Source organism: Scyliorhinus canicula, chromosome 1, assembly GCF_902713615.1.
Source record: "Scyliorhinus canicula chromosome 1, sScyCan1.1, whole genome shotgun sequence".
Taxonomy (NCBI): Eukaryota; Metazoa; Chordata; class Chondrichthyes; order Carcharhiniformes; family Scyliorhinidae; genus Scyliorhinus; species Scyliorhinus canicula.
In genome coordinates, this window is record NC_052146.1 from 207,444,165 (window position 1) to 207,472,126 (window position 27,962).

The 27,962-nt window shown below is 40.6% G+C and overlaps 2 protein-coding genes across 3 annotated transcripts in view; one reads left to right on the plus strand and one right to left on the minus strand.

Moving 5' to 3' along the window:
- Positions 1-2,895: 2,895 nt before the first annotated feature.
- Positions 2,896-27,414, minus strand: mkks (McKusick-Kaufman syndrome). 2 transcript variants are annotated; one of them, XM_038806696.1, is made up of 4 exons: positions 25,955-27,414; positions 17,573-17,754; positions 12,308-12,418; positions 2,896-5,236 (listed from the first exon to the last, which is right to left on the minus strand). In XM_038806696.1, exons 1-4 carry the CDS (start codon positions 26,940-26,942, stop codon positions 4,796-4,798), a joined length of 1,722 nt encoding a protein of 573 aa, XP_038662624.1. In that variant the 5' UTR covers positions 26,943-27,414; the 3' UTR covers positions 2,896-4,795. The 2 variants fall into 2 exon arrangements, with proteins under 2 accessions (XP_038662624.1, XP_038662634.1); XM_038806706.1 differs by lacking the exon at positions 2,896-5,236 and adding an exon at positions 9,883-10,002.
- LOC119971323 (SLX4 interacting protein) overlaps positions 20,122-27,962 on the plus strand; it is a 229,150-nt gene continuing 221,309 nt past the window's right edge. The window contains 1 exon segment of the mRNA XM_038806719.1: positions 20,122-20,141. The gene's annotated coding sequence lies outside the window, so the exon portion shown is untranslated.

Here is a 27,962-nt window from a genome sequence, read left to right on the forward strand (position 1 = left end):
GGCCTTTAAAAATGGTGCCGCAGTTTCTGAATCCCAGCTTTGCTGGCGAGGTTAGGGTAGCAACCCCCCTCCCCCCACCCCCAAGCTGGCTGTACAATCCTCGCCAACACTTTGAAATTGCGCAGAGTGCCATTTGAACTGGCTAGAAAAGGCAGTTGTGAAACCAGCGAGTTTCCAGAGACTGGATCTGTAAAGACTTAATTACCTGCAAAGACTCGCATCTTTGACTTTGTCTATATATGTTTCAGGAATTTACCTCTTCATTCACCTGAGGAAGGAGCAGTGCTCCAAAAGCTAGTGATTTGAAACATACCTGTTGGACTTTAACCTAGTGTTGTAAGATTTCTTACTGTGCTCACCCCAGTCCAACACCAGCATCTCCACATCATAGTTCCTGCAGACTGATAACTTGTATGGTTTCAGGTTGGGATTGGTGACCTTTCTGGGTTTTGCATCTAGACTATTTAAAATGTTTACAGCTGAGCTCTATTTCTTCTTTTGGAACCAGCAGTTATTTGGTTTATGTTAAAGACGCTGCCTGCACTGTTTGGTCATAAAACAGGCAAGGCACAAGCTTGCAGAATGGCTGGAGGCAGAGAGAGAAAGAGAGAGAGAGAGAAAGAGAGAGGACCACGAGTCTTCTTTTTGCAGCTACCCACTCACGACCTTTCTGCACGCGGACCCTGTAATCAGTGTCCCTTTACACAAAGGGCTAACTTTCCTTCCTTAACAGACTAACCAGTTACCAAATATGGTCATAACAGGCTCATTTGAGGCCCCTTGTTTAAATTGATTCCATTAAGGTGATTGGTGAGGCCCTCCTTTCTCAGCCAGGGTTCATCATCCAAATTGAAAAAAAAATCAGAGAATGCAATTTCTTTTTTCCAATTAAGGACAAATTTAGCGTGGCCAATTTGCCTACCCTGCATTGGGTTGTGGGGGGGTGAGACCCACGCAAACACGGGGAAGGGGGGGAATCTGTAAATTTAACACAGACAGTGACCCGGGGCCGGGATCAAACCTGGGTCCTCAGCGCCGTGAGGCAGCAGTGCCAACCACTGCGCCACCGTGCAGCCCTCAAAGTGATTGAATTTAATGGGTTGGTCCTCACCCACCTGAATAATTATATTATGTCTGAATGTCTTTGAGTAGATCAGGAGATGGCAATTCATATTCATTTAAGCTTATTGTTCTTTATGGGTTACCCCCAGATAGCCGTCTCTGTTCTGATGGATTTGGAAATGATCAGATGTAGTTATGTAAATGTTTGTCCATTTTGAGATTCACTTAAGTCTTTTTAAAACTTAGCGAGTCTTCAGCTCATTCAATAAACAGTCATTTTTGACAAAAAAAAGGGCTTTATAACATCATGCCATAGGATCTGGCCAAGCAACCTTGTTGCCTTTTCTTGATAATATTCACGAACAATCTTTTCTGCTTCACTATCCTGAGAATGTCTTCATTGTTCTTGTATTCTCTCCAACTGAACCACTCCACCCTTCTCCAGAACTACATTTCACAATTTTCTAACGTTTCAATATCCATTTTTGTAAGGTCCGAATTTCAGCCCTGTATAACAAGTCACTTCAAGCTGCAATCTTGATCATTATTTTCTTAAGATCATTATACATTCCTATGCTAAGCAATTATTTATGTTTGGAGAATGTATGCTTTGCCATTGTTACTCTAGCACAGATTTCTTTCTGGCAGCAACCATCTTCTAACAAGATGATTCCTCAGTACTTCAATTGAGATACCTGTTTCAGTTGTTGGCCATTTATCTTGACTTGTGCTTTCCCATCATTATTTCCTCTAATCTTTGTAATTTTTGTCTTTTTTACAAAAAATTAATTTCAGTATGTGAGCTTTCACCACTTTATTCATTCTATCATTAGTATCTATAGATATTCTGCTGTTCTAGCCATGAGGGACGAGTAGTTTTCAATTCTCACTACCTTCTCCAATTGATTTCCTACTTTGACACCTTTCTGTACTTTGTCTAGTGTTTATTTTATCATGGATTCTGTTATAGAACAGTAGTGAAAGAAGACAGCCTGATCTCATCCAATGCACAATTGCATCAGAGGTAGTTTCAGCAAATATTGTCCTGATTGTAGCAGTCTGTATCATGCAGAGCTACAATCATCCTTTTATTTCTCCAGTGAACTCTAATAGCCTTCAGCACTGTCAACAGATTTTTCTGAGAGATACTGCGAATGAATTCAGAAATTTTAGATAATCCAATTGTATTACAATAGATCACCAATCAGTAACATCAGATTATCTGGCCATTCACCTCATTGCTGCTTGTGGGACCTGGATGAGTGTAAATTGGCTTCTGCCTACTCTTACAACAGTATTTCTAAGGTACTTTATTGGCTATGAAACATTTGAAAATATCCTTAGACCATGAAAGGCACTATATAAGTGTACACGCTCTTTCTTTTTTCTAACATTGCTGGACTTCCAGAACAAATAAACCTGTATTTCACATATTTTGGCAACAGAACAAGTCTTAACATTTTCCTGTAATTGTGCAAACCAAGGCATTAAGTCCCTTGTTCATAATTACAAGCCACTTGTTTACCCGTCTAGTTTTCCTCTCATAGCAATCTTTTCAGAAATGGATATGTTTTAAGTGCAAAACACCATCCATTTTTTTGGTGAAATAACAGTGGTCAGCAATAGATTAAAGGGATATGTGTTTCCTTTTGTGTACACACTCATAGAGTAGCCATTCCATCCAAGTAAATATATGAGTCATCTTATGCTCATAGGCTTCTCAGAACATGCTCTCTTTTCGCAGACTGTCCATTATTTTTGCAGAAATTAGATCTGGAGATATGAAGATATTCACATATTTCTGTCAAAGGCACAAAAGACAATAACTACCAATTGCTGAACTTACCTAATTTTTATTGCAACACTATCAAACAATGAACAGATATCTCTGCGTATAATCAGGTCTCAATCATCAAGTTTCAACCAGGTGATTTTACATTCATGAAACTTTAGCGTGGGTTGCTAAAAATGGCCCATCACATATCTGAATTTGTAAACTTAATGAAAACCTCAAATAAAGTTACTGATTAGCAGCTAAGTCAGGTTTTTCAATACACTGTTCATATATTCGTGTTCAAGATTAGTGGACTATATCTCATCCAAATATTCCAAGGAATTTGAGTTGATGGTCACTAGTGTGTCACTTTTAAATATACACGACAGAGGGCAGCACGGTGGCTAGCATTGCTGCCTCACAGCGCCGAGGTCCCTGGTTCGATCCCGGCTCTGGGTCACTGTCCGTGTGGAGTTTGCACATTCTCCCTCTGTTTGCGTGGGTTTCGCTCCCACAACCCAAAGATGTGCAGGCTATGTGGGTTGGCCACACTAAATTGCCCCTTAATTGGAAAAAATTAATTGGGTACTCTAAATTTAAAGTATATACGACAGATCGATATGGTTGTTCAACATCAAGTGAAAGGTTAATAAAATTTTCTCCAATATAGACCAGACATCAACTTTACATTGCCAGAAAGGATGCCACACCTGTTAGTTTCTTGCAAAAAGTCTCTGTTCCTTATTCTCCGGATCCTTCCCTTTCCCTCTTCAGCTGCTCACTCAGACGAATCCTAATGGTCCAATCTCAGCTTTCTGTTTGAACTTCAAACTCCACATCTCAGCCACCATTAAAACTGCCCATTTCCATTTCTTACTCCACCTTACTACTCCAGCTGCTGAAAATCTCAACTCAGCCCTCTTCACCTCAAGTCTTCTGTATTCAATGCTCTCTTCACCAACCTTCTAAGTTCCTACCCGACACAAACCACAACTTAGCCAAACGTCCACACCCACTTCCACACTAATTCCCACTCTCCTATCAACAATGTCTATTCATCAGAAATCTAGTTCAGAATATTTGCCCTCTTCTACCTTTTCTTCATAGTAAATTAAGATTTTATTTTCAATGTTTGGCTAAAGGGGGTTTTAAATAAAAAGTGAGACTGCTGAGATACCTTAAATTAAAATCTTTGTAAATCTAAGTTGCGTCATCAGTGGAAGTTGACATGAGTAATCCAGCAACGTCAATGACTGACTAAGAATAGTTACATGTTGAAAACAACACACATTTCCGAAAGCAACAAATTGCAATACAGTGGAAGTTTGTTTTTAAAACCCCCCCAAAGATCTGTTTGGGTAGAATACTGGGAAACATCTCACATCACCAAATGATGTAGCATATTGAGCTCAGCTATATTGCTTTTGGGGTGGAGTTATATTTGCCCTCAAATGAATGGGAAAATATTATCATTTTTATCTCTGTAGATTCTGAAATCCAAAGGTGGGATGGAGGCTGACCACTGCCTCTTTGATCAGCTGTCAGATAATGTGAGTTTCACAGCATTGCATGTAATATTTTGTCTTCCTGCCAGAAAGCACTATACCTGGGCCCTGTATAGTTCACTGGAGAAGGAATCAGACAAATATCTTCCCACTATATGATGATGCATGCTAGTACATTAACATGGAGAATTAATACATTAACGCACAGCACAACCATGTCACCCAAGTTCTGAATTTTGCAATCCAACTGTCTGAGAAAATATTATTGCATAAAATAATCTCAAAAAAGACACGTAGATGATTTTAGCTCAAACTAATATTTACGTAAAACTTTTTCAGAACACCATCCTAAGCATCATGACAAGCAATGCTAAATATTGCTGTAACACTAGGTTGGAAATTATACTTATAGGTCTCGTGTTGCAATGGTATGGAATTTCAGGCCTCCATGAGTTTAATTCTGGTCCTGGATAACATATTGTAAATCAACTACTAAATTTGCGGTTTCTACTGCTACTTGCAATGCATTAAGTTTCACAGAGTAGGAGTCCAATGCTAATCGATCTGGGAAATATTCACTAGGTTTCTTGAGGTACATTTCAAGGCTCCTATTTGCTGTCCTATCACCGAGAACAGTCCAGTTCAGGTTCTGTTGTGCTTTGTACAAACCACAAGCGCATCCAGAAAATGCCTCTGACCAGTCAGTGTGCAGAGGAGCACTGGGCAGAACTGACCAACGATGGCCATACTTAGTGTCAACAAAGTTCTCCCCACCATCATGTTCCAGTGAAGAAGCAGTGCTTTCCAGTGAGCGGCAGAAACTGTCAGCAACAATTCTGTGTTCAATTCGAGAGCAGCCCAGCTCTGCTAACTTATCGTCAGTCACACACTGGCTCTGTGAAAAGAGTTTAGCTTAGAAAGTGTTCCACAATATTCTAATAACCACCCTTGTGTTTCACAATAGTTGCAAAACTCACCAACATCTTCAAAAATGCAATTTCTTAACTACTGAAAATTGACTTGATTTTGCAATACTCTAATGTATATTACTTGTTCTCGAGTACACTTTCAATATGTCTGGGACCAAACTATCTACCACAACAGTGCAGAAAGCAAGCCTCTAAATGTTCAGCTTATGAAAATCTAGGTGAAGGTATTACACTACTTCTGTCATATTGCTTAATACTATGCTTTTCAAAATTTATCATAAAACAAGGCAAAATACAACTCAGTCTGCGCCAGTTTTGGCTGAATTATGCAAAAATATTTGTGCGATAAATAGCTCAAATTAAAATAATTTAGCTTTAAATCTGTAAATATGGTTTTGAGCAATTCTAGTTCACACGTTTTATTATCTGTAACTGTACAGAGATGGATTGGGTAAAATAATTGTGAGGAAGTCTAATGAAAGGGTTCAGATGATGTCCAACCCTGGGAGGCAAATTTGAATGATGTGTCATCTGAATCATCAGATCAAATTATTTTCTTTGTAATTTCTCTCCCTTTGTTATTTTTGAATTGAGTTCATGTCTCTTTTTGTTCTTGTTTTCCTTTATTTTTCCCTTGGTGGCAGGTGTCATGGAACATACGGAAGTCCAGACTGCTCCACGCAGTTGATGTGCAATGATAGCCACATTAAAGTATTAAAATTGTTAGCCAAGCTATTTTTCCATTACTTAATGTATATATTAAATCCACAGACACACGCATATGCACAACTGTTCTCTCATGCAGAGCCCGAGCCAATTTTATATTTTCATATCAAGATCAGAGGGAGTATTACAATGCTAGGCGAGGGCTTGCAGTGCAGTGGTAACATGCCTACCTCTGGCTCAGAAACTCTGGGATTAAGTCCCATTTTAGGACTTGATAGCCACATAAGGTATGTCCATAATGTGGCCAAAGCGATAAAGGGGCTAAAAGGATCAAAGAGTATGGGGGGAAAGCAGGAACAGGTTATTAAGTTGCCCAATCAGTCGGAATTAGAACATAGAACATAGAACAGTACAGCACAGAACAGGCCCTTCAGCCCTCGATGTTGTGCCGAGCAATGATCACCCTACTCAAACCCACGTATCCAGGGCCGGCTCAAGGTACCGGCAACTCGGGCAGTCGCCCGGGGCGCCATGTGCTAGGGGCGCCGCGTAAAAGACTCGGGTCCCGCGCATGCGCAGTTGGGCCGGTGCCAACCAGCGCATGCGCGGTGGCCGCCCTCCCTCAGGCCGCCCCGCACAAACATGGCGGATGGTTCCAGGCTCGCCGGTGGTCACTCCGGCCCCCCTCACTCCGGCCCCCCCCCCCCTCGGGCTCATTCCGGCCACCCCCCCCCCCTCGGGGCCCCCCCCCCCCTCCGCCCGCCCCCCCCGGGCTCACTCCCCCCCCCCCCCCCCGGCGCTGCATGTATCCACCCTATACCCGTAACCCAACAACAACCCCCCCCTTAACCTTACTTTTAAGGACACGACGGGCAATTTAGCATGGCCAATCCACCTGAAGGTGTACAGGTTAGGTGCAGTTACAGGGATTAGGCGGGGAGTGGGTAGGTGCTCTTTCAGAGGGTCGGTGCAGACTTGATGAGCCAAATGGCCTCATTCTGTAGAACATACAACAGTACAGCACAGAACAGGCCCTTCGGCCCTCGATGTTGTGCCGAGCAAAGATTACCCTACTCAAACCCACGTATCCACCCTATACCCGCAACCCAAACAACCCCCCCTTAACCTTACTTTTTAGGACACTACGGGCAATTTAGCATGGCCAATCCACCTAACCCGCACATCTTTGGACTGTGGGAGGAAACCGGAGCACCCGGAGGAAACCCACGCACACACGGGGAGGACGTGCAGACTCCGCACAGACAGTGACCCAGCCGGGAACCGAACCTGGGATCCTGGAGCTGTGAAGCATTTATGCTAACCACCATGCTACCGGTGACGGTTGGCGGGAGGCAGCCGCACGTTGGAGGGCTCCCGTTCAAGAACGGCATTGTCGAGGGTTAACGCACGGTCCTAGGGTCAGCGAAGGTAGTAAAAGTCAGAAGAAAGCACAGGGAAGGGAAATGTCGAGGATCAGTAAAAAATTGGCTGTGAAAACAGCTGAAAGTCCGTCGGGGAGTGGAAAGGTCACCGCGGAGTCGGTAAAGAAAATGGAGGCTGGAGCCAGCAGAGGCCGCATTGCTTACGTCTGAAGAAATAACTACGGTAATGCCGTGGAATTCGAAAGGCAGTTCACAAAACACATGGAGGCAATGGGGAAGGAGATGGGGACGGTTTTGAAAGTGCTGGTGGAGGAGACGATTATCCCGGTGAGGACGGTGATGGCGAGTGCAGTGGAGGAGGTACGGGAGCAAGACGAGGCGTTGAAGGAAGTGGAAGAGACATTATTGCAGCACAGTGATCAACTTACCTCGATGGGGAAGGAGATGCGGAAGGTGATAGAGATCAACAAGGATCTGCGAGGCAAAATGGAAGACCTGGAAAACAGATCCAGGCGACAGAATTTGATGATTGTGGGGCTGGCCGAAGGAGTGGAAGAACCGAGGTCGACTGAGTATTTTGCCGCGATGTTGGCAAAGCTATTGGGGGAGGGGGAGGATCCCTCCCGATATGATCTGGATCGGGCTCATTGGTCGTGGAGGCCTGTACCAAAGGTGAGTGAGCCGCCAAGAGTAGCGACTCTATGCTTCCGTAGGTACAGTGTAAAGGAGAAGGTCCTGTGCTGGGCTAAGCAGAAGCGGGTGGTGCAGTGGGCTGGAGCTGGTATAAGTGTATACCAGGACTTTACAGTGGAGCTGGCAAGGAGGCGGGCTGCCTTCAACCGGGTGAAGAGGGCACTGTACATTAGCAAGGTGCAGTGCGGCATTGTATATCCAGCGAAGCTGAGGGTGACCTACAAGTTCAAGGACTTTTATTTTGGGATGGCGAAAGCGGCGGAGGAGTTTGCAAAGGCAGAAGGACGGTGGCAGAATTGAGAAATGGTCATGTACCGATGTAGCCTCATGACTGTATTTTTTCTTTTTTGTTTCACTGCGTGCTGGTGTATGGGCTACAGGAGCCAATGTTGTGTATATTTGGACAAGGAAAGAAATGGGACTTTCAGTCGTAATGAGGGTTCTTTAGGGTGTGGGTGTGTATGCGGGGTTTGTGTGTAAAAGGGGACTTCTGGGTTTTCATGGGGCCGGGCAAGGGGGAAAGAGACCTGGGCGGGGGCCTCCACACTGGCCAGTTTAAGCCGGCCAGTGAACGGGGGTGAGGTGGGGGGAGGGGCTGCGGCCACCGGAGCCTGGCAGAACAGGGTCCGATGAGTCTAGCCGGGGTGGAAAGTTGGGGGAAAGGAACCAAGGTTGGGGGGAGGAGTTTTACAAGAGGAAATGGAGGGGAGAAGTTTGGGGGGGGGGGGGGGGGGGGGGGGGTGTTTACAAATCTAGGTTAATGATGACCATGGGCGATTCCGGAATCCTTTTTCTATTTCTCCTTTGGTTTTTTTCCCACCCTGGGAGGGTTTGTTTTATTGGATGCATATATTGACAGGTGGGCCGTTGGTTGGGGTGGTGGGAGGATGGGACTGTTGTTGATGTTAAGGGTATTGACTTTGTATTTGTTACCGTTTACTGCTTGTTGGGGGGGATGTAAATTTTGAAGGAAAATGTGAAAATGGAGAATAAAAATACTTTTTTAAAAAGTTGCCCAATCAGTCATGATCATTATGAATGGCAGAGCAGGCTTGGAGGGATGAGTGGGCTACCCTTGCTCCTATTTTCTATGTTTCTAAACAGGTTTGATTGCCAGCCTGTAAATCGTTCCAATATCCCGGACGGCAGTCAATACATCCATTTTCTGGTCAGCCTACTGCAGAAAGCAATGGCAAAACACTGCAGTACCTTGTCAAGCATAATGACGGACCCTCCCCTGAAGGAGGAGGAGAAGAAGAAAGCTGGGAATGAGACTATGACAGGAAAGGAAGAAAAAAGTGTGAGGTGGAGGAAGAATGGGGGAGAATAGTTGGTATGGGGAGAGGATGGGAGAGAGAAACATTTGGGATAGAGGAATGAAACAGCATGGAGAGTAGGAGCAATAGGAGGAAGCTGCAACTGAGGGAAGGAATGGAATAGGAAAGGTTGGATGGAGGTGATGTGAGAAGGGAAAAGGGAAGTACATGGCAAAAGGTAGAACAGGAGTAGAAGGGGTGATGAAGGGATGGTGAAAAGGAATGGTGGAAAGGGACACAGGACGGGTTACTGTTCAATAGGAGTGGCACGGGTGCCAAAAACCATGATCTTGTCAAAGTCGTTTTTAGGTTATCATGTAATATTAGGTGGTGCTTGATTGTCCTGTAATTTTGCGTTTTTGGCACTCCCTAGTGCCTTTGGATCTGGAGATCTTTTCTTGTTATTATATATTGTCGATAAACTAGTCAATTTCCCATGGTGTTGCAGATGGGAAGTTAACACCAAATGTAGTTTTCAGGTGAAGCAAAGAGGAAGGCAGGCAAGCATATTTCAGTTCAGATATGAAAAAAATACATGCTATTCGAAAAAATTTTAATTAGACTTTGATTTCATGTTGTTATTTTTAGCTGAACAACAACATTTACAATAACTGTGCCACTGAGCACTAACCTTTCAGGTGGGACAGAAATATTTCCACAGGGCTGGTTGGAGAGCTGCAAAAATCAAGGTGTGACAGTGCCACAACTGATGGGACAGTATAATTACAAATTTATATAAACATATTCCATTCCAAATGTTGACCCAGGAATTTATGGGCACAGTGAATGGATACAGAATTACTACAGCATAGAAGGAGGCCATTTGACCCATTGAGTCTGCACCGACCCACTGAAAGAGCACTCTACCTAGGCTCATGCCCCTACCCTATCACAGTAATCCAGTAACTCCACCTAATCTTTTAGACACTAAGGAGCAATTTAGCATGGCCAATCCATCCAATCTGCACATCTTTGGACTGTGTGAGCAAACCACAGCTCCCGAAGGAAAACCACTCAGACATGGGGAGAACGTACAAACACGACACAGATGGGCACCCAAGGCCACAATTGAACCTGGATCCCTGCACTGTGAGGTAGCAGTGCTATCCACTGTGCCAGTGTAATCTTTATCAATGTTTCTTTCCCCAGCCATTAAGTATGTAATTTTGTGTCATGAGAGAGGGGACCAAAACTATTTCTTACAGCATTTAATGCAAGTTCTTAAAGTTATAATAAAAAGTCTATGGATCAGCATTAACAAAAAAAGTTATTTTTGAAGGTCTGCAAACCTATGTTAATTAGTAGAATAGATCAGGAAGAACCAGGGGATGTGGTGTATTTGGATTTTCAGAAAGTTTTGATAAAGACCCACATAAGATGTTAATGTGCAAACTTAAAGCATATGGGATTGGGGGTGATATACTGGTGTCAATACCATCAGTGTTTGAGTCCCAGTTACAATATATATATCAATAATTTGGATGAGGGAATCAAATGTGCTATTTTGAAATTTGCAGGCAACACAAAGCAAGGTGTTAAGGAGAAAGCAAAGAGCCTTCAAGCTGAGTGAGTGGGAAGATGCATGACAAATGTAGTATAATGTGCATAAGTGTGACATTATCCACTTCATATGGAAAACAGAATGGCACAGTATTATTTTTAAATGATGATTTTAAAAAATTAATTCATGGGATGTGGGCATCGCAGGCTGTGCCAACATTTATTGGCCATCCCTAATTGCTCTTGAGGGGCCAGTCCTGTGGGTCTGGAGTCATGTGTAGGCAGATTTCCTTCCCTAAAGGACCTTAGTGAACCAGATGTTTTTTACGACAATTGACAATGGTTTCATGGTCATCAGTAGACTTTTAATTCCAGATTTTTTTGAATTAAAATTTCACCATCTGCAGTGGCAGGATTTGAACCTGGGTCCCCAGAGCATTACTCTGGGTCTCTGGCTTACTAGTCCAGACAATGTCACTATGCCACCGTCTCCTCGTAGATTGGAAAATGTTGATGTACAAATGGACCAAGGTGCCTTTGTACACCATCATAGAATCCCTACAGTGCAGAAGGAGGCCATTCATCACATCGAGCCTGCACCGTTCCTCCAAAAAAGCAGCCCTACCAGGCCCACTCCCCCACCCTATCCTCATAACCCCAACTAACCTGCACATCTTTGGACACTAAGGGTCAATTTAGCTTGGCCAATCCACCTAACCTGCACATCTTTGGACTGTGGAAGGAAACTGGAGAACCCGGAAGGAACCCACACAGATGCCTGCACAGTCACTCAGGTCGGAATTGAACCCATGTCTCTGACGCTGTGAGACAGCACCGCTAACCATTGTGTCACCATGCCACCATTGAAAGCAAGCATGCAGGTGAAGCAAACAGTTGGAAGGCAAATGGTACGTTAGCCTTCATTGCAAGAGAATTTGAGTACAGGCGCAAGGATGTCTTACTGCAGGTGTATAGAGCCTTGATGAGGCCACACCTGGAGTACTTTGTGTAGTTTTAAGAAAATATCTAAGAAAATATATCTTGCCATAGAGGAAGTGCAGCAAAGGTTTACCAGATGATTCCTGGGATGGCAAGATTGTCGTATAAGGAGAAATTGGGTTGAAATCTCTGACAGGGTGGCTAGATTGGATGCAGGGACGATGTTTCCTCTGGCTGGGGAGTCTAAAACAAGGGGTTACACACAGTCTCACTATATGGGGTCAGCCATTTGAATCTGAGGGTGGTGAACCTGTGGAATTCTCTAACATATAAAGCTATGGAAGCCATGTCACTGAATATATTTAAGAAATAAATATATTTCTAGACACTAAGGTGTCAAGAGGTATAGGGAGAGCACTGGAATATGGCGCTGAGATAGAGGATCAGCTACGATCACATTATTTGGCAAAGCAGGCTCGTAGGGCTGAATGGCCTACTCCTGCTCCTATTTTGTAAGTTTCTATGTAAATAAAGCACTAACCTGATGTCCAACATAAGTAGCGAGATGGGTTTCAGTACAACCTCCTCCTAGTACAGCCAAAGGTTCTTTGATAACAAGTCGCATCACACATTCTGCAGATTGACAGACAAGCTGCAACATACAGGGAGATAAAATTAGCAAAGAATGCATACATATTTATGTGGACAATTCTGACTTAGCTACCACTGTCATCTCATTCAGATGTGTATGTTTGGAGGAAAAGATAATTTAAATTACACTTGTAATTAACAATTCAAACATTATTTGCCATGAAAACTATAAATGCATGAAAAAATAAAGTACCCAGGCTTTGAATAGAAATATTTCTGTGGAACATGAAGAGGACATTTTGAACGGAGTGCTGCACGCTGCTCCATCTGTCAGTTCTCGCTGACTTTATAATCCTAAAACCTTCACTCTAACGGCAGTTTAAGTCTATACTTGTATTTTAAATAATAATTCTAATTTCAAACGATTGATTAATTCCTCTTAAACGGTGATGTTTTGTTGTAACGTACACTATATTAGTTATCTCACCCATTTTCGATTCTATGGAATCCCAATGAATTAAGCTTCCTGATTTTCAAATAGTTAGATGCAGAGAAAACAAAGAGGATCAGAATTTACTACCAAATATTCTTAACTTGTGCTGCAGTACTTTTAAAGTGTATTTTATCACCAAAAGGTGGCAACTCGTCTCCTTTTGTGTATTGCATTCTGGGAAAAATTGTTGTAATTAGAACATTTTAAATTTGCCACCAAATTTTGGACATGAATGTTTTAGTGTGTAAACATAACAGATTAGATATCTTACAAACGAATAATCTTTCCAAAGTTTTACAAGGCAGCTGTAGAGGGCAGTCCAGTCACAACTGTCTCATCCTTCACGCGTGCATTTCATAAAGGAACAAAAATGCACACTTTCCTTGTAGTGAAGAAAGCAATTTAATTTTTGTGTGCGGCACAGAGAAAATGAGCTAGAATACTTGGGAGAGAAATGTGTTGAGTGAACTGTTTTTTTAATATAAATTTAGTGTATCCAATTAATTGTTTTCCAATTAAGGGGCAATTTAGCACGGCCAGTCCACCTACCCTGCACATCTTTGGGTTGTGGGGGTGAAACCCACGCAAACACGGGGAGAATGTGCAAACTCCACACGGACAGTGACCCAGAGCCGGGATCGAACCTGGGAACCCGGCGCCGTGAGGCAACAGGGCTAACCCACTGTGCCACTGTGCTGCCCGTGTTGAGTGAACTGTTAAAAGAAATTGTAAAAAACAAAGTATTCAAGATTCTGTATATTAAATCTCCCTGAAACTTTCAAGCTACCTTGAGAATGAACTCTCAACCAGTGTTCCCTGAATTAGGTGGTAGTTTATTCTACACTTTAACAATGCTACATTGGGCAGCATGGTGGCACAAGTGGTTAGCACGGTTGCCTCACGGCGCCAAGGTCCCAGGTTCGATCCCGGCTCTGGGTCACTGTCCGTGTGGAGTTTGCATGGTTTTCGCCCACAGAACACAAAAATGGTAGGTGGATTGGCCACGCTAAATTGTCCCTTAATTGGAAAAAATTAATTTAATACTTTAAATTTATTTATTTTTAAAACAATGCTACATTGAGGAAAATATTTTCTCAAATTCCAGTTTGGGAAAAGCTTCATAATGTGAAAGCCATTCTCATATCCTGCAATCTTAGTTGAATTAAACAAAACTTTTAGCCTCACTTCATCTTCTCTCCTTTAAAAACAATACCTCCTTCCTTAGTGTGAAATAAATAATGTTTGTTCTTTTATCTTCATAGTTCAATCGTCCAAAATATCATTGTGTCTTTCTAATGGGTCAATGCTTCTTTGGAGATCTGGTGACCGACACTGATCTAAGCACTGTCTTTGTTATTTTCTTGAAATCGTCTGATTTTTGTAATATGGTCCAATCTTCACGTTGCAGATACTTTTTAAATTAACAGTCTGCAGGAATTTCAACTTCTTTTACTCGTCCAACATCATGAAAGTTATTACCAGCCAATTTGTAACAAGAGGTTATTTCTTCTGCCAAAACCCCAGGTCTTGGCGGTAATGAATGTTAAACTCCATTTGCTTATTATTAGCCCATGTAATGAGTGCTTCTGGATCCCTTTAAATATCTGACTCTGCTAAGCATTCTGCATTCCACACTTTCCTGTGCCATCAGCTAATTTAGAAATTCTGCTTCTAATCCTCTAATCTAGCTCATTTGTACTCAGTGAAAAGTAGAGATCTAATGACTGGGTCTGTGGCATTGTCCACTAGACATCTCCCAGCTCAAATAATACACATTTATAATTACCCTGAGTTTCCTGTTGTCGAACTAGTTTTTCATCCACTAATTCCACAAATCCTTACATTTGTTAGGACTCTTTATCAAATGGCTTTTGAAAACCAAGAAGCTTAATTTCACAGGATGCCACAGACTCTAAAAGGGGCCAGATAGGTTTGTGTGAGGCTTAATTTAAAGGCAAGTAACTATACCCAAGAGATTATCTTGTTTTCCAGAACCCATATTGTGAACCTTGAAACCCTATTGAGCAATCTCCAATAGGAGAATTAAAAATTCTATTTCTAATTTCCACTCAGAGAAATTTCTTACAATCATAATCTTCTAATGTTTGTCAATGTTTCAGATTTTTTTAAGAATCACAAGCTAAATGGCTCCTTCTCAAAGGGTAAACATCAGTCCCCACACATTTACTAAAATATACAGTTCAGAACTCAAAATTCCTCAATATACCAGGAAGATTGTGTTTTTTTCATAGTTAACAATCTGCAAATTAAGTCATGAAAATTATGGTTCTCCAATGGGATTTTTATCATTTTCATTTGTGATTCACCCACGAGGCAAATAGCAAGATTTATCTCCTTCAATTGTAAACTGGTAGGTGCAGAGTAGAAAAGAATAGTAACCCAAGAGAGAGGAAATCTGTCATTAGCTAAATTAATTCAGTAAACTTGTTCCTTTCATATAGTTTATGCAATATCTCACTCTTCCATGCGGCAAAGAGTGATCTGCTTTCAAGTGCATTTTTTACTCAGTCTGGTTGGCCAAAGGTGTCAAAGTGATAGAGAACTTGAAGCAGGTGGAGTCAATGCGATGATTCTGAGCAACCCCTTCCTTTTGATGTTTGGATGATTTTTAATGGGACAAGTAAGCAAATGACTGGAACAACTGTAGACCTGGCAGTCTTGCTTGAACTCGTTTCAGCAATGCCCTGGAGCTCTTCCATTCATGGTTTTATGAACCTTCGTGAAATCTTTGCCTGAGTCCACATCATTCAAAGTTGTGATTCAGAACTGTACATTTCACATACCAGTCAGGACTTTAAAAAACAGAAGGTATCGATCTTTAAGCATATTACACAAATGTACAATTTAGGATTTGTCATAAAATTATTTTTAAATGTAAAAATATTAATCGAAGAATTCAACCATTAAACTTCATTAAATATTGATCCACAAGCTGAAACAGATACATCATTGTGCTGAATTTTCTTTTACTTATTGAGGAGGGCAGCATAGAAACATAGAAAATAGGAGGAGTAGGCCATTCAGCCTGTCAAACCTGCATTATGATAATGGCTGATCATCCAACTCAGAAACCTGTTCCCACCTTCACCCATGGAACTAAATGAGGTGATAGTGATTGAAAAATATCCCAGAGCATCATACAGCAGTGTTACATAAATCGAACATTGTAAGTGTCTATATTGCTTAAAATAATTAATATCACAAGAGTGTAACCTTTTGGCCTATATGCTCTATCAGAAAGTAATAAAAGGACTTGCATTAATAGATCACCTTTCATGACCACGGAACATCCCAAAGGACTTTACAGCAATAAAATACAATAAAGTTTTTCTACTGGCAGTGTTTTAATGCTGATTCCAAGTTTCCTACTCACGTCTATTTTTGTGAGGACCATGAAGAATTCAGCATGGGTTTGTAGGGTCAAAAGAAAATAACTTTAGTTACAATTTAATATATACAGCAGCAATAGTACTTGGGGGCATAGCCTCAAAATAAGGGGAAGTAGATTTAGGACTGAGCTTAGGAGGACCTTCTTCACCCAAAGGGTTGTGAATCTATGGAATTCCCTACCCAGTGAAGCAGTTGAGGCTCCTTCATTAAATATTTTCAAGATAAAGATAGATAGTTTTTTTGAAGAATAAAGTAATAAAGGGTTATGGTGTTCGGGCGGGTCAGTGAAGCTGAGTCCACAAAAGATCAGCCATGATCTCATTGAATGGCGGAGCAGGCTCGAGGGGCCAGATGGCCTACTCCTGCTCCTAGTTCTTATGTTTACCACCGCTTTACTCCTCTAGCTGGTACCACACTGGCCAGCTTTATTTATGCAGGTAAAACTGCTGATAATTTCCTTGCCCCCCTCATTGGGGGAAGCTAATACACCCTAAGAATTATGGGATACCCACAAACCCAGTTTTCACATTTAATTTAATGTTTTTAAGTTTCCGTTCCTCCTTTTTCTTTTTGGGCTGTGCTCCTTTTGTCCTTTGTAGGAGCGGCCCCTTTTAATTTATCCCTTAATTAGTTTCAGTTCTTCTAATTAGTTGATTAGCCCTATGATACATTATAGGATGCCCATGACCCCACTTTTCACATTTTGATTTAATGTTTTTAAGTTTCTATTCCTCTTTGTTCTTTTTGGGCTGTGCTCCTTTTAGGAGTGGCCCCTTTTAATTAATCTCTCAGTTAATTTCTATTCATCTACTTAGTTGATTAACCCAGAAACACATTATGGGATGCCAATAGTCCCCAGCCAATAGTATTCAGGCAGGTTATAACATCTATAATCCTGCTTCATCTATTGCTACCATTTTGGTCCAACTTTTGAACACAGCCTCAACAGTTTGTTTCTTTACGTAATTAAGAAAATAGAAAATCAACAAAGCTGGATTTTTTTCAGCTTCAAATAAGTTTTGATTCCGATCCACTTGCCATTTACAAATTGTACAATAGGTGCTGCTTGCACTGACTGGTAGGTAATGAATAATTACTGCATTAGACCAAGAGGATGAAGCACCAACCAGGAAAGCAATACAGATAAAAGTAAATTACTGCGGAAACTGGAATCTGAAACAAAAACAGAAAATACAAGACAATCTCAGCAGGTCTGACAGCATCTGTGGAGAGAAAAGGGAGCTAAGGTTTCGAGTCTGGATAACTCTTTGGAAAACAATATAATTCTGGTCTGGGGACCATTTAGCTTACCTTCAACTCATTCACTCCAGCTTCAGTTCGATTGCATAGGACCAAACTACACACAGGCTTGCTCTCATTTGGGATCAGATGCAGGAATCGCTTAGAACCAAATTTCACAACACACAGGTTCTTAACATTGCCATAACAGTCAGGGGGGATGGGATGATAATAGGAGCTAATGGACTGTGCACCTAGTAAATTCAAAATGGCGAAAGGTTACTAAATTGTTGACATTTTAAAGTAGAAAAATCTACAAACTGAACAATATGTAAAATATGGAGAAATTTAACAATAATCTGTTATAAACTAACATTTCAGATTATGCAGTACATCAATAAAACACAAAGCAAACCATGAACTAATGGAACATGTTCAGCAATGACACATGTTCAATGATAAACTTTGATAGTCAAACAACTGGAGAATAAGTGAGCAATTTGTCAAAGCAAGTGTGCCATTAAACTAAACCTTCATTAAAAAGATCAATCTAATTCTTATTGATAATGTTGCCATGCATCCAAACGTACAATCATACAGCAAAGATTGAGGCCATTCAGCCTACCATGCCTGTGTCAACTTCCTTTCTTTATACTATTAGATTAAGTCGTTATTCAGTGGATAGTGATGGAAGATAAAAATAATTGGAGGAAAAACCTTTTGAAGTTTTGTAATTTGATCTACGCTATTTCTTATCCAACCTGAACCAAAATAGGCAAAATTAAGTGTATGAAAATAAATGGACATAATTTCGGCAATATTTCTCTCAATTGTCATAATTTTGGTGAGGGGGGGAAATCCCAGAGAAACAACCGTGGAAGATCAGGGAATTCACAGAAATTCCAGGCAAAAATGTTCTAATGTTATTCCACTGCATAAAAATTGTAGAACTTCACAACGGATGTGAGGTGAGAAAGGTGAAATAAGATATTGGGTGGAGTTTTACGGCCATGAAATGTGGTGAGTTGTACAAAGCCCAATGACTTAAATGGGTCTGGAAAATCCCATAAAATACCGCCCATAGCACAATGGGTAGCACAGTTGCTTCACAGCTCCAGGGTCCCAGGTTCGATTCTCGGCTTGGGTCAGTGTGTGTGTGTGTGTGTGTGTGTGTGGAGTCTGCACGTTCTCCCCGTGTCTGCATGGGTTTCCTCTGGGTTCTCCGGTTTCCTCCCACAAGTCCTGAAAGACATGCTGTTAGGTAATTTGGACATTCTGAATTCTCCCACGGTGTACCCGAACAGGCGCCAGAATGTGGCGACGAGGGGATTTTCACAGTAACTTCATTGCAGTGTTAATGTAAGCCTACTTGTGACAATAAAAATTATTAATCACTGTACCATTATATATGGTCTGCTACATTTGTACCTCAGTGCTCATGCATGCGGCATCTCATTTTCCCTCATCAACATCAGATTTCACATATATGTTACTTGTTATTGTTGGGGGCCGGTTTAGCTGAGTTGACTAGACAGCTGGTTTATGATGCAGAGTGAGGTCAGCAGCGCGGGTTCAAATGCCGTACCGGCTGAGTCACCTTCTCAACTTTACCCCTTGCCTGAGGGGTGGTGATTCTCAGGTTAAAACACCACCAGTAAGCTCTCCCTCTCAGAGGGGAAAGCAGCCTATATCATCTGGGACTATGGCAACTTTCTTTTACTTTACATTTACTTGTTATTAACACATGTAGACGGCAGATAATTCCAGTCATCTCAGACAAGCATCATTATGAGTATGTAACATGTGTTGGCCACTGGATCATTTAGCATGGTTCAGTGATGTGGGGCATGATTTCTATTTCTCTGCAAGGCTATTTGGTGTTGTCGTGAAGGCCTCAAAGATGAAGATCTGAGGCAATTTTGGTTTGCATTGCTAAATCTCCTTCATCTGCTCATTGGCCATTTTTGATCATACCTCTGTGAAAGTTTAGTACATTTTACAGCTTATTATTGTTGCCTCAATCTCACACTCCATTTGTTTATTTTTGCTACACTGTGATTTAAGAATATGTTAATTATCCAATTGTTCAAAATGCTACATCAAAACTGAAGTGACTGTTTCTGCAACATATTTTAATTTTTTTTAATGGAAGTTATTTTCAAATTTGATCTCTATTAGAGCCACTTTAGTTGTGTAACGGAATCTATCAAAAAAAACATATCACGTGAATGCATATATGGTTAACATATTGCAGAGGGCAATATCTTTGTGCTTATGTGGACAACTGATGCACTGTGATATTTAGTGTTTATTTAATTCAGGTCACAGAATGCTTGCATACATATGCCAGCTCCATGTAATTTTTGCTACATTCCTTTTCCCGATGGCAAAATTGTGGACGTATATGTTTGTCTCCCCTTGCTGTCCATGCTGCTATGTTGGACGCGGGAGTTGAAATTCTAGGCTTTGAACCAGCTACAGAGTTGTGTAAGGGCAGTGTTGTTTAACTCAACTGCTCATTTCCTCTCCCTGTAATGGAACCGCTTCAAATCCACTGCTTTGGCTAGGTAACCTGCCAAAGAATGAAAAACTGGAATTACTGATGCGCTTTTGTGTTCTTCTATTTCCACAACACATCAAGGTAGGGTATTGAAGCGCTGTTGATTGATTTCAGACACTATCAATATCATATTAATTTTAGCTGAACAGAACAGTCCATCTACCTTTTTTTGAGATCAATAAAACCAGTTGTTGCTATAATAATTGTGAAACTGTGGATATGATAGGCTAAACATGCTGTTTCTCTTTGGAAGTATTATCAGTGTGTGAAAGTGTCAAATATTTCCAGCCAAATTTTTTTTTCATTAACAATATACAGTATCTGTGAAAAACAGACAAATTAAGTTAAAAAGAGTTGATTGTAAAAGATTGTAGAAGTATACCGATGGCATATTAAACTAAAACAACGATTTGAAAGTGATTTAGGCATTTCAAGACAGGAATCTACACTTGGTGTCACACTAAAGACAGCAAATTTAATCACCAATAGATGTTCAGAAGAGTTTAAAAAAATTAATTTTGATGGCTTTTTGATGCAATTAACCTTTGTCTACCATATTATTGAAGTGGAAAAGCAATGTAACCAAGTTGATTGAGTTCTGAATTGCGGAAATATTAAGTTTTGTTACTAAAACCTCTACACCAATATTAATTTCCTATGTCAATTACAAAACCACAAAAATTCAATTTGCAAAAATTATGCAAAAACAATGAGCAGTACACAGACCACATAATTTGCATAAGCTCGTGAGAAAGATCTGAAGAACTCATTCACACTTGCAACATCTGTAAATTACAGTGCGCAGACTTTCACAGGCTCTAAATAAAAAGGTACAGTAAACTGCCAACCCTCTATTAGCCTGCAAATAATTATTCAGTAACAGAAGCTTGTTTCATGGTCTACCCCAGTAAAATGTTATGGTGCTACTATGGCATGAATAACTTAAAAATACAACTTTCAAACATGCCCCACGCTTGACACAAAATACTGTGGTTTCAATAATTTTAGTCAGCGGTTTCTAAAGTAGTCAGGTAGCAAAGCCTTAAATGTTAAATAAAACACTCAATTTGACATTTAAGTCATACAAGTGTATTAGTACAACATATTAAAAATAACAAGGTGCTTTACACAGAAAGGAGTTTAATGTTGCAATCGAATCTTAGAATTTTTATAAACTTTAAGTGCAACTCCAGTCTCTCAATTCTCTCAGAATAAGTGGACTGAATTATTTACATCTGCTGATTTTTATGAGGTAATGTGTTAGCACATTGTTATTTCATATTTAGGACTTTGGTCTGAATCCAGACGATACTGATTCCAACTTTTAGAGTTCTATATGGGAATAGATTTCAGCTCAGTCTGTAGTGAATGGGAATGCATAGCATAAAGCACTCTCTGGCAAGATGTCTACCAGAGTCTGTCTCGGGCCTTTATACATACAACTAAAAATAACCTAGGAATTGGGGAAATATCAAAACTTGCTGATTAATGCAAATTGGGAAAGACTTCAGAGGGTGTGAATAAACTACCGTTGGGCAGATAGGGGGCAGATGAACTGCACAAAAACGTGAAGAAATTTGTTTTGAAAGCAAGAGGAAAAGAGATTACAGACAGGACCTATGCCCCCCAAAATCCCCCTCCCTGTCGCCAGGGAAACTGTCGCAGTGGTCACCTTCGATGGGACTGGAAGATGCTGCCAGCGGGAAGCGCTGGAAAATCCCACCCTACATCCTAAATGACAAGCATTCAAATTGAGCAAAGGGGCAGAGTCACATTGGTTAATCAGGATGGCAGTGAAAGTAAAAAGATCAACCAAATGGAAATCAGAACCTTAGGTTTTATAGAGATATAAAATAAAATTCCAAGATGAAAATGTTGTCAAAGAACTTAGTTGAGTTGGAGTGTGCTGCACAGTTCTGGTCAGCCCATTATGGTAAGAATACTCAGCAATGCAAACAGTGCACAAGAAATTTAAGGGATGACCTAATAAAGGTCTTCAAAATTAGTGGGGTTGAAAATTAAACAGTGATGAGCTGTTTCTGCAGATTATTGAAAGCCAAATTTAAGTGCAGTACTATAATCTTTCAGTTGAGACATTAAATGGAAGTAAAAATGCTCAACGCAAGTTTAAGGAACAGCACCTCTTCTTACAATTAGGGACTTTACAGCCTTACGGACTCAATATTGATTTCAACAACTTCGGACCATGAACTATGTCATCCATTGTGACTCCCCCCCCCCCCCCCCCCCCCCCCCCCGCAAGTGCCAGTCTGTATCTTGTTTTTATCTTTTTGCTTTCAGAGACAGCTATTCATTATTTTGCCATTAACACCTACTCTAGACCAATGCTTTGCATCTTTGCTACAATTTTCACTCCCTTTGCCTTCTGTTCCACGGCATCTTTGCTATTAATCTCTTCTGCTCTCTCCCTCACACCAGACCTTTGTTTTGTTCTACCTCCCCCCTCACCACTTTTAATTATACAAAATCCATCACATTTCTACCTCTCTTTGGATCCGAAGTCATATTCGACTCTAAACATTAACTCTGTTTCTCTCCACAGATACTGCTGGACCAGTTGTGTTTATCCAGCACTTTATTTTTATTTCAAATTTCCAGCATCCACAATATTTTGCAAATACATTAAAGTCCCAGTTACGCGTTCAGGTGAAAATAAAATATGCTGCAACACCAAGCCAAAGATTATCTCCAGCCAAACTAGCAAAATCAGATTAACTAGTTGTATATCTGTACTTGTTGGAATTTAGAAGGATGCGGCGGGATCTTATAGAAACATATAAAATTATGAAGGGAATAGATAGGATAGATGCGGGCAGGTTGTTTCCACTGGCGGGTGAAAGCAGAACTAGGGGACATAGCCTCAAAATAAGGGGAAGTAGATTTAGAACTGAGCTTAGGAGGAACTTCTTCACCCAAAGGGTTGTGAATCTATGGAATTCCTTGCCCAGTGAAGCAGTTGAGGCTCCTTCATTAAATTTTTTAAGATAGATAGAATGTGGCGACTAGGGGCTTTTCACAGTAACTTCATTGAAGCTTACTTGTGACAATAAGTTATTATTTTTCTTAAGATAGTTTTTTGAAGAATAAAGGGATTAAGGGTTATGGTGTTCGGGCCGGAAAGTGGAGCCGAGTCCACAAAAGATCAACCATGATCTCATTGAATGGAGGAGCAGGCTCGAGGGGCCAGGTGGCCCACTCCTGCTCCTAGTTCTTATATCTCACTGCTGTTTAATTGTAAAATGGCAGCTGGATTTGCCAGTCTGCAGTAGCTCACTTTAATTCTAATTCGTTGGTTGTTAAGGTGCTTTGGCATGGCCAAAGGATGTTAAAGGTTCTATATAAAGGTTTCTTCATAAGCATAAAATAATTAAAGTGGAGATTTAAAAATATCTTTTATCCACAGGATTGAACAAGAGACTTTGCTGGACTTTCCAGCTGAGCCATCAGGAGAATAAATTTGCTCAACCGTTCGAATGTCAGAGTATAATTTTCAGAATTATGTTTTATTTTTATTATACGGAATTGAAAACCTCACTTTCTGTATTCACTGTCATTTCCTGATGGAACGTAGGAATTTCTAGACTATGTCAGTAATGTACTTTAACTCCAAACATATTTTCAGTTTCATGTTCCAGTTCCACAATTATTTCATATTTTATTGGAGGAACACATTCCTCCCCCGCAATATACCATTAATGCATTCTTAACAACGTTTAAGAACATTCCATCTTTATTATTGGGGATTCAATTAGAAATTGATTCTTCCACTAAATGAGTTTGTTGCATTCTGACGTCAACACTCAGAATATCACTCAGAATAGTTTTTCAATTTATTTGGCTTGTGCAAACAGATTTTGTTTTGTTAGGTTTCTGGAACACAATATTTCTCCATGTGATATTTATGACCATCGACTTACATTTGAAGTCAGCTGCTGCTATTTTGTTGAACCTGACCTTGCCTTCAGATAAAGGAGAGCATAGTAGACGAGGTAGGGACCAAGAATGTATTCTTTCAAGATTTTCAGCTTCAGGTCAATGTTGAACCCTATTTTATTTCCAACTGTTATTTTGATCATATTAATATTAATTTTTTTAATAATCTTTATGGTCACAAGTAGGCTTACATTAACACTGCAATGCGCATTGCTGCCTCATGGCGCCAAGGTCCCAGATTCGATCCCGGCTCTGGGTCATTGTCCATGTGGAGTTTGCACATTCTCCTTGTGTTTGCATGGGTTTCACCCCCACAACCCAAAGATGTGCAGGGTAGGTGGATTGGTGATGCTAAATTGTCCCTTAATTGGAAAAATGAATTGGGTACTCCAAATTTATAAAAAAACACTGCAATGAAATTGCAGGTGAAAATCCCCAAGTCGCCACATTTCGGGGCCTGTTCGGGTACACTGCGGGAGAATTCAGAATATCCAATTCACCTAACAACACGTCTTTTGGGACTTGTGGGAGGAAACTGGAGCACCCGGAGTAAGCCCACGCAGACACGGAGAGAACGTGCGATCCACACAGACAGTGACCCAAGCCGGGAATCGAACCCGGGACCCTGGAGGGGTGAAGCATCGGTGCTACCCACTGTGCTACTTAGTCATTGTATAAACGTTCTCTAAATTAAGCATTTGAAGATATTTATAAATGGAAATTCAGTCAAGTTAAAGTATCATCGTCTTAATTAGACCACATTTGAGACTTATCCAACTCAGCAATCTCAACTGAAAGCAGCAACACTCGCTCCAATAAAACATTAGCATTTTTTGGATTGGGAGCTGCTATTTCTTTTCAGATATTTTGACTACCATTTATAGTTCATTTTTCTTTCTTTTCATATTGGGATCCTCCATTCTGCAGTTTCCCAGAGTTTCAGGTGGATGACTTGCTCCCAAGTCTATCAGCTCATCATTGGGTGCTAGCGGTTGTGCGGGAGGGGCGTGGGGGGCATTGTGATTAGCTTTCAATTCTTTTTCTATCAACTTGGCACCTCCTGCAGGGGGCATTGTGGCACAGTGGTTAGCATTGCGGCCTACGACGCTGAGGACCCGAGTTCGATCCCGGCACCGGGTGATTGTCTGTGTGGAGTTTGCACATTCTCCCCATGTCTGCGTAGATTCACCCCCACAACCCAAAGATGCGCAGGTTAAATTGCCCCTTAATTGGAAGAAAATAATTGGGTACTCTAAATTTAAATAAATATATTTTTTTATAAGATAAAAAAAAACTTGGCTCCTCCTCTTGCCAGCATGCTTAACACTGAGAATTTATCATGTAGGAGAACGCCGGGAGAAACTTGACAAATAATACTCCTGTGATGAAGCACGAGATTTTTTTTTCATAGAATAGATGCTGAAAGCAGCAAAAAGCAGTAAAAAGAGGGAAAGGTTCAGTCCTTGCTTGGTGTTGCCAGTGTACTCTTTTAACTTATAAAATAGTGCCTTTTGATTTCTTATGAGCCAGCTAGGTGCAGATATTGATTGTTGCGAGGTAGAATGGGAAACTAACCTGCTGGCAATTAATCTGATGGCCAAAAGAACATTCATTCACATTCATAACAGAAATTGGTTTTGGGTGACATACTGTAATTAAATAAGTTGCACATTCGATAGTGACACTATACTCATGATTCTAAGACGTTTTTACTATGAATAACTGATGCAAAAGCACAGGTCATTATTTTGGAGATATAGATGATCACTCCCCCCAGCAATCATATTTTAGGGACTTAAAAATTGCAAACAATGGACCTATACATGAAGAAAACTTTACACACTTTTACCCACGAATAATAAACCTATAGACAAATGACACATTGTACATCAGTATCAGAGGCACTAGAAGTATACATTGTTAGTGGTTAAAATACTAACCTGTCAACTGGATCAAAGGCTTCATGAGGGCAACTCCAAGCCTATCTTCCACTATCACTTGTTGTTCTCGGAGATATTGTTTTAGCATTGGATGGACCACTTTCTGACAAACCACAAGTTGAACGTGGTCACAAACTAGCTGTCTTCCCACTTTCAGCAGTTGTACAAGCGATTCATCTTCTGGGCAAAAACCCGATGCCACCTCCCAGGTACCATTCCCACTGTCAACAACATCTCCAGACATGGAGACACTGAAAACAGCAATCTTAATGCAACCAAATGTCAACTTTGTGATATCAATTGTTGTTGAATAAGATGCAAATATTTCTATAAGAATCCCAGAAAGCACACAGGAGTCTGTAGCACCTTGTCCCTCAATGGGAACAATCAGCATCTTTCCCAAGGAAATATTATCTCCGATCACAGATGGGATTGTATAAAAGAATCCCTTTAACACTAAGGAACTGATGTAGTCAGCTTCTTTTGTAGTCAACATACAAGTCGGCTTATTTATCACTGTACGAACAAGTGAAAGTAAAGTTTTGCTATTACTAAAATCTATTTGTATTCTGCAGGCACATTCCTCTGAAGTTAGGTAGTCAATGCAAATATTTAGAAGGTGTTTATGGATTTTGACAATGTGACTGCATGGAACATTAAGTCGTTTTGCATTTTCAGTCAAGTTACAGCAGAGGATTGCTGTAAACAGTCCAGAATCACTAAATCGAGATACATGGTTCAACACGGAAGCTATTATTAGCTTTATCACAGGATGGGATACAGAAAGATTACCCAAAAGCGCAGAAGACTGTGATGTGGTTACAATGTAGCCTCCCACAGAATTATGAATTAGTTTTAGTCGACCAAATGGACCATAACAGGACTCCACAATTCCTCGGAGAGTGGAAAGAACCTGACAAAGAACATCACTATCTAAGTGTCCAGAGCTGCATAAAGATGCCATTTTAGGTATAATGTAGGACATCATTCAGGTAGAGTGGAAAATTTTAAAGACAGAAAACTTGCGAAGAATAGTTGCTTTATTATTGGCAAATGGAAACTAAAATTGCACGTGCAGCATTTCTTGTCTGCTCTTTAAGAAGTTCAATGCTTGTATACTTGTTGTACACGCCAGTCATATTATAGGAATAATGAAAATTATTGGAAATTCTCACAGAAGTATATTTCAATTTTATCACTACCAGACGAGCAAAATCTGGATGTATTGTAGAAGATTTCTATTGCTGGACATTTCTACATTATTTATCAGTATTCTTCTGCTGCTTCAGTTCTAAACGTGTTGATTTTTTTACAAACTTCTGTATCAAATACGTAACAGTATGGATGCCAAGTAAGGATAGTCCTGCAACTAAAAGCCAGTTTTGGCGTAACCACCTTTTATTCCTCATTCTTCTGTCAGGGCGCAACAATAAAATCTCTGTATTCCAATTTAATGTTACCTGCAATTAGAAAATGTGCACAGTTAGTTTGCGCTTCGACAAAATGAAGTTTCAGCCATAGTATAGAATTATAGAATCCTACATCAGAGCAGAGGCCAGTTTGTCACAACTCTTGTGGTCCAATTTAGATCCAAAGCTCAGCCTATATACACCTGTAAATGAGTCCTCTTCGACTACATGCCCAATTGGCTTTTAGATTTATGAAATCTGATTCTACCATTCTTTCAGCAAGTGTGCTCCCGACTGTAACAATTTGCTGTTTTAATAGTCATTGCACCTATTTATAAAGCCAAATATTCCATTTGCTTTCTTAACCCCAATCACAACTTGCCCTGCCATCTTCAAAAATGTATGAATTATGCAGTCTCAGGTTCTTTTGAGCCTCAAAATAGTACAAGTTAGATGATACTGTCTCCCCATGTTGTTCTTCTCAAAGTGTACCAGTTCATACTTATCTACATGAAATGAAATGAAAATCGCTTATTGTCACGAGTAGGCTTCAAATGAAGTTACTGTGAAAAGCCCCTAGTCGCCACATTCCGGCGCCT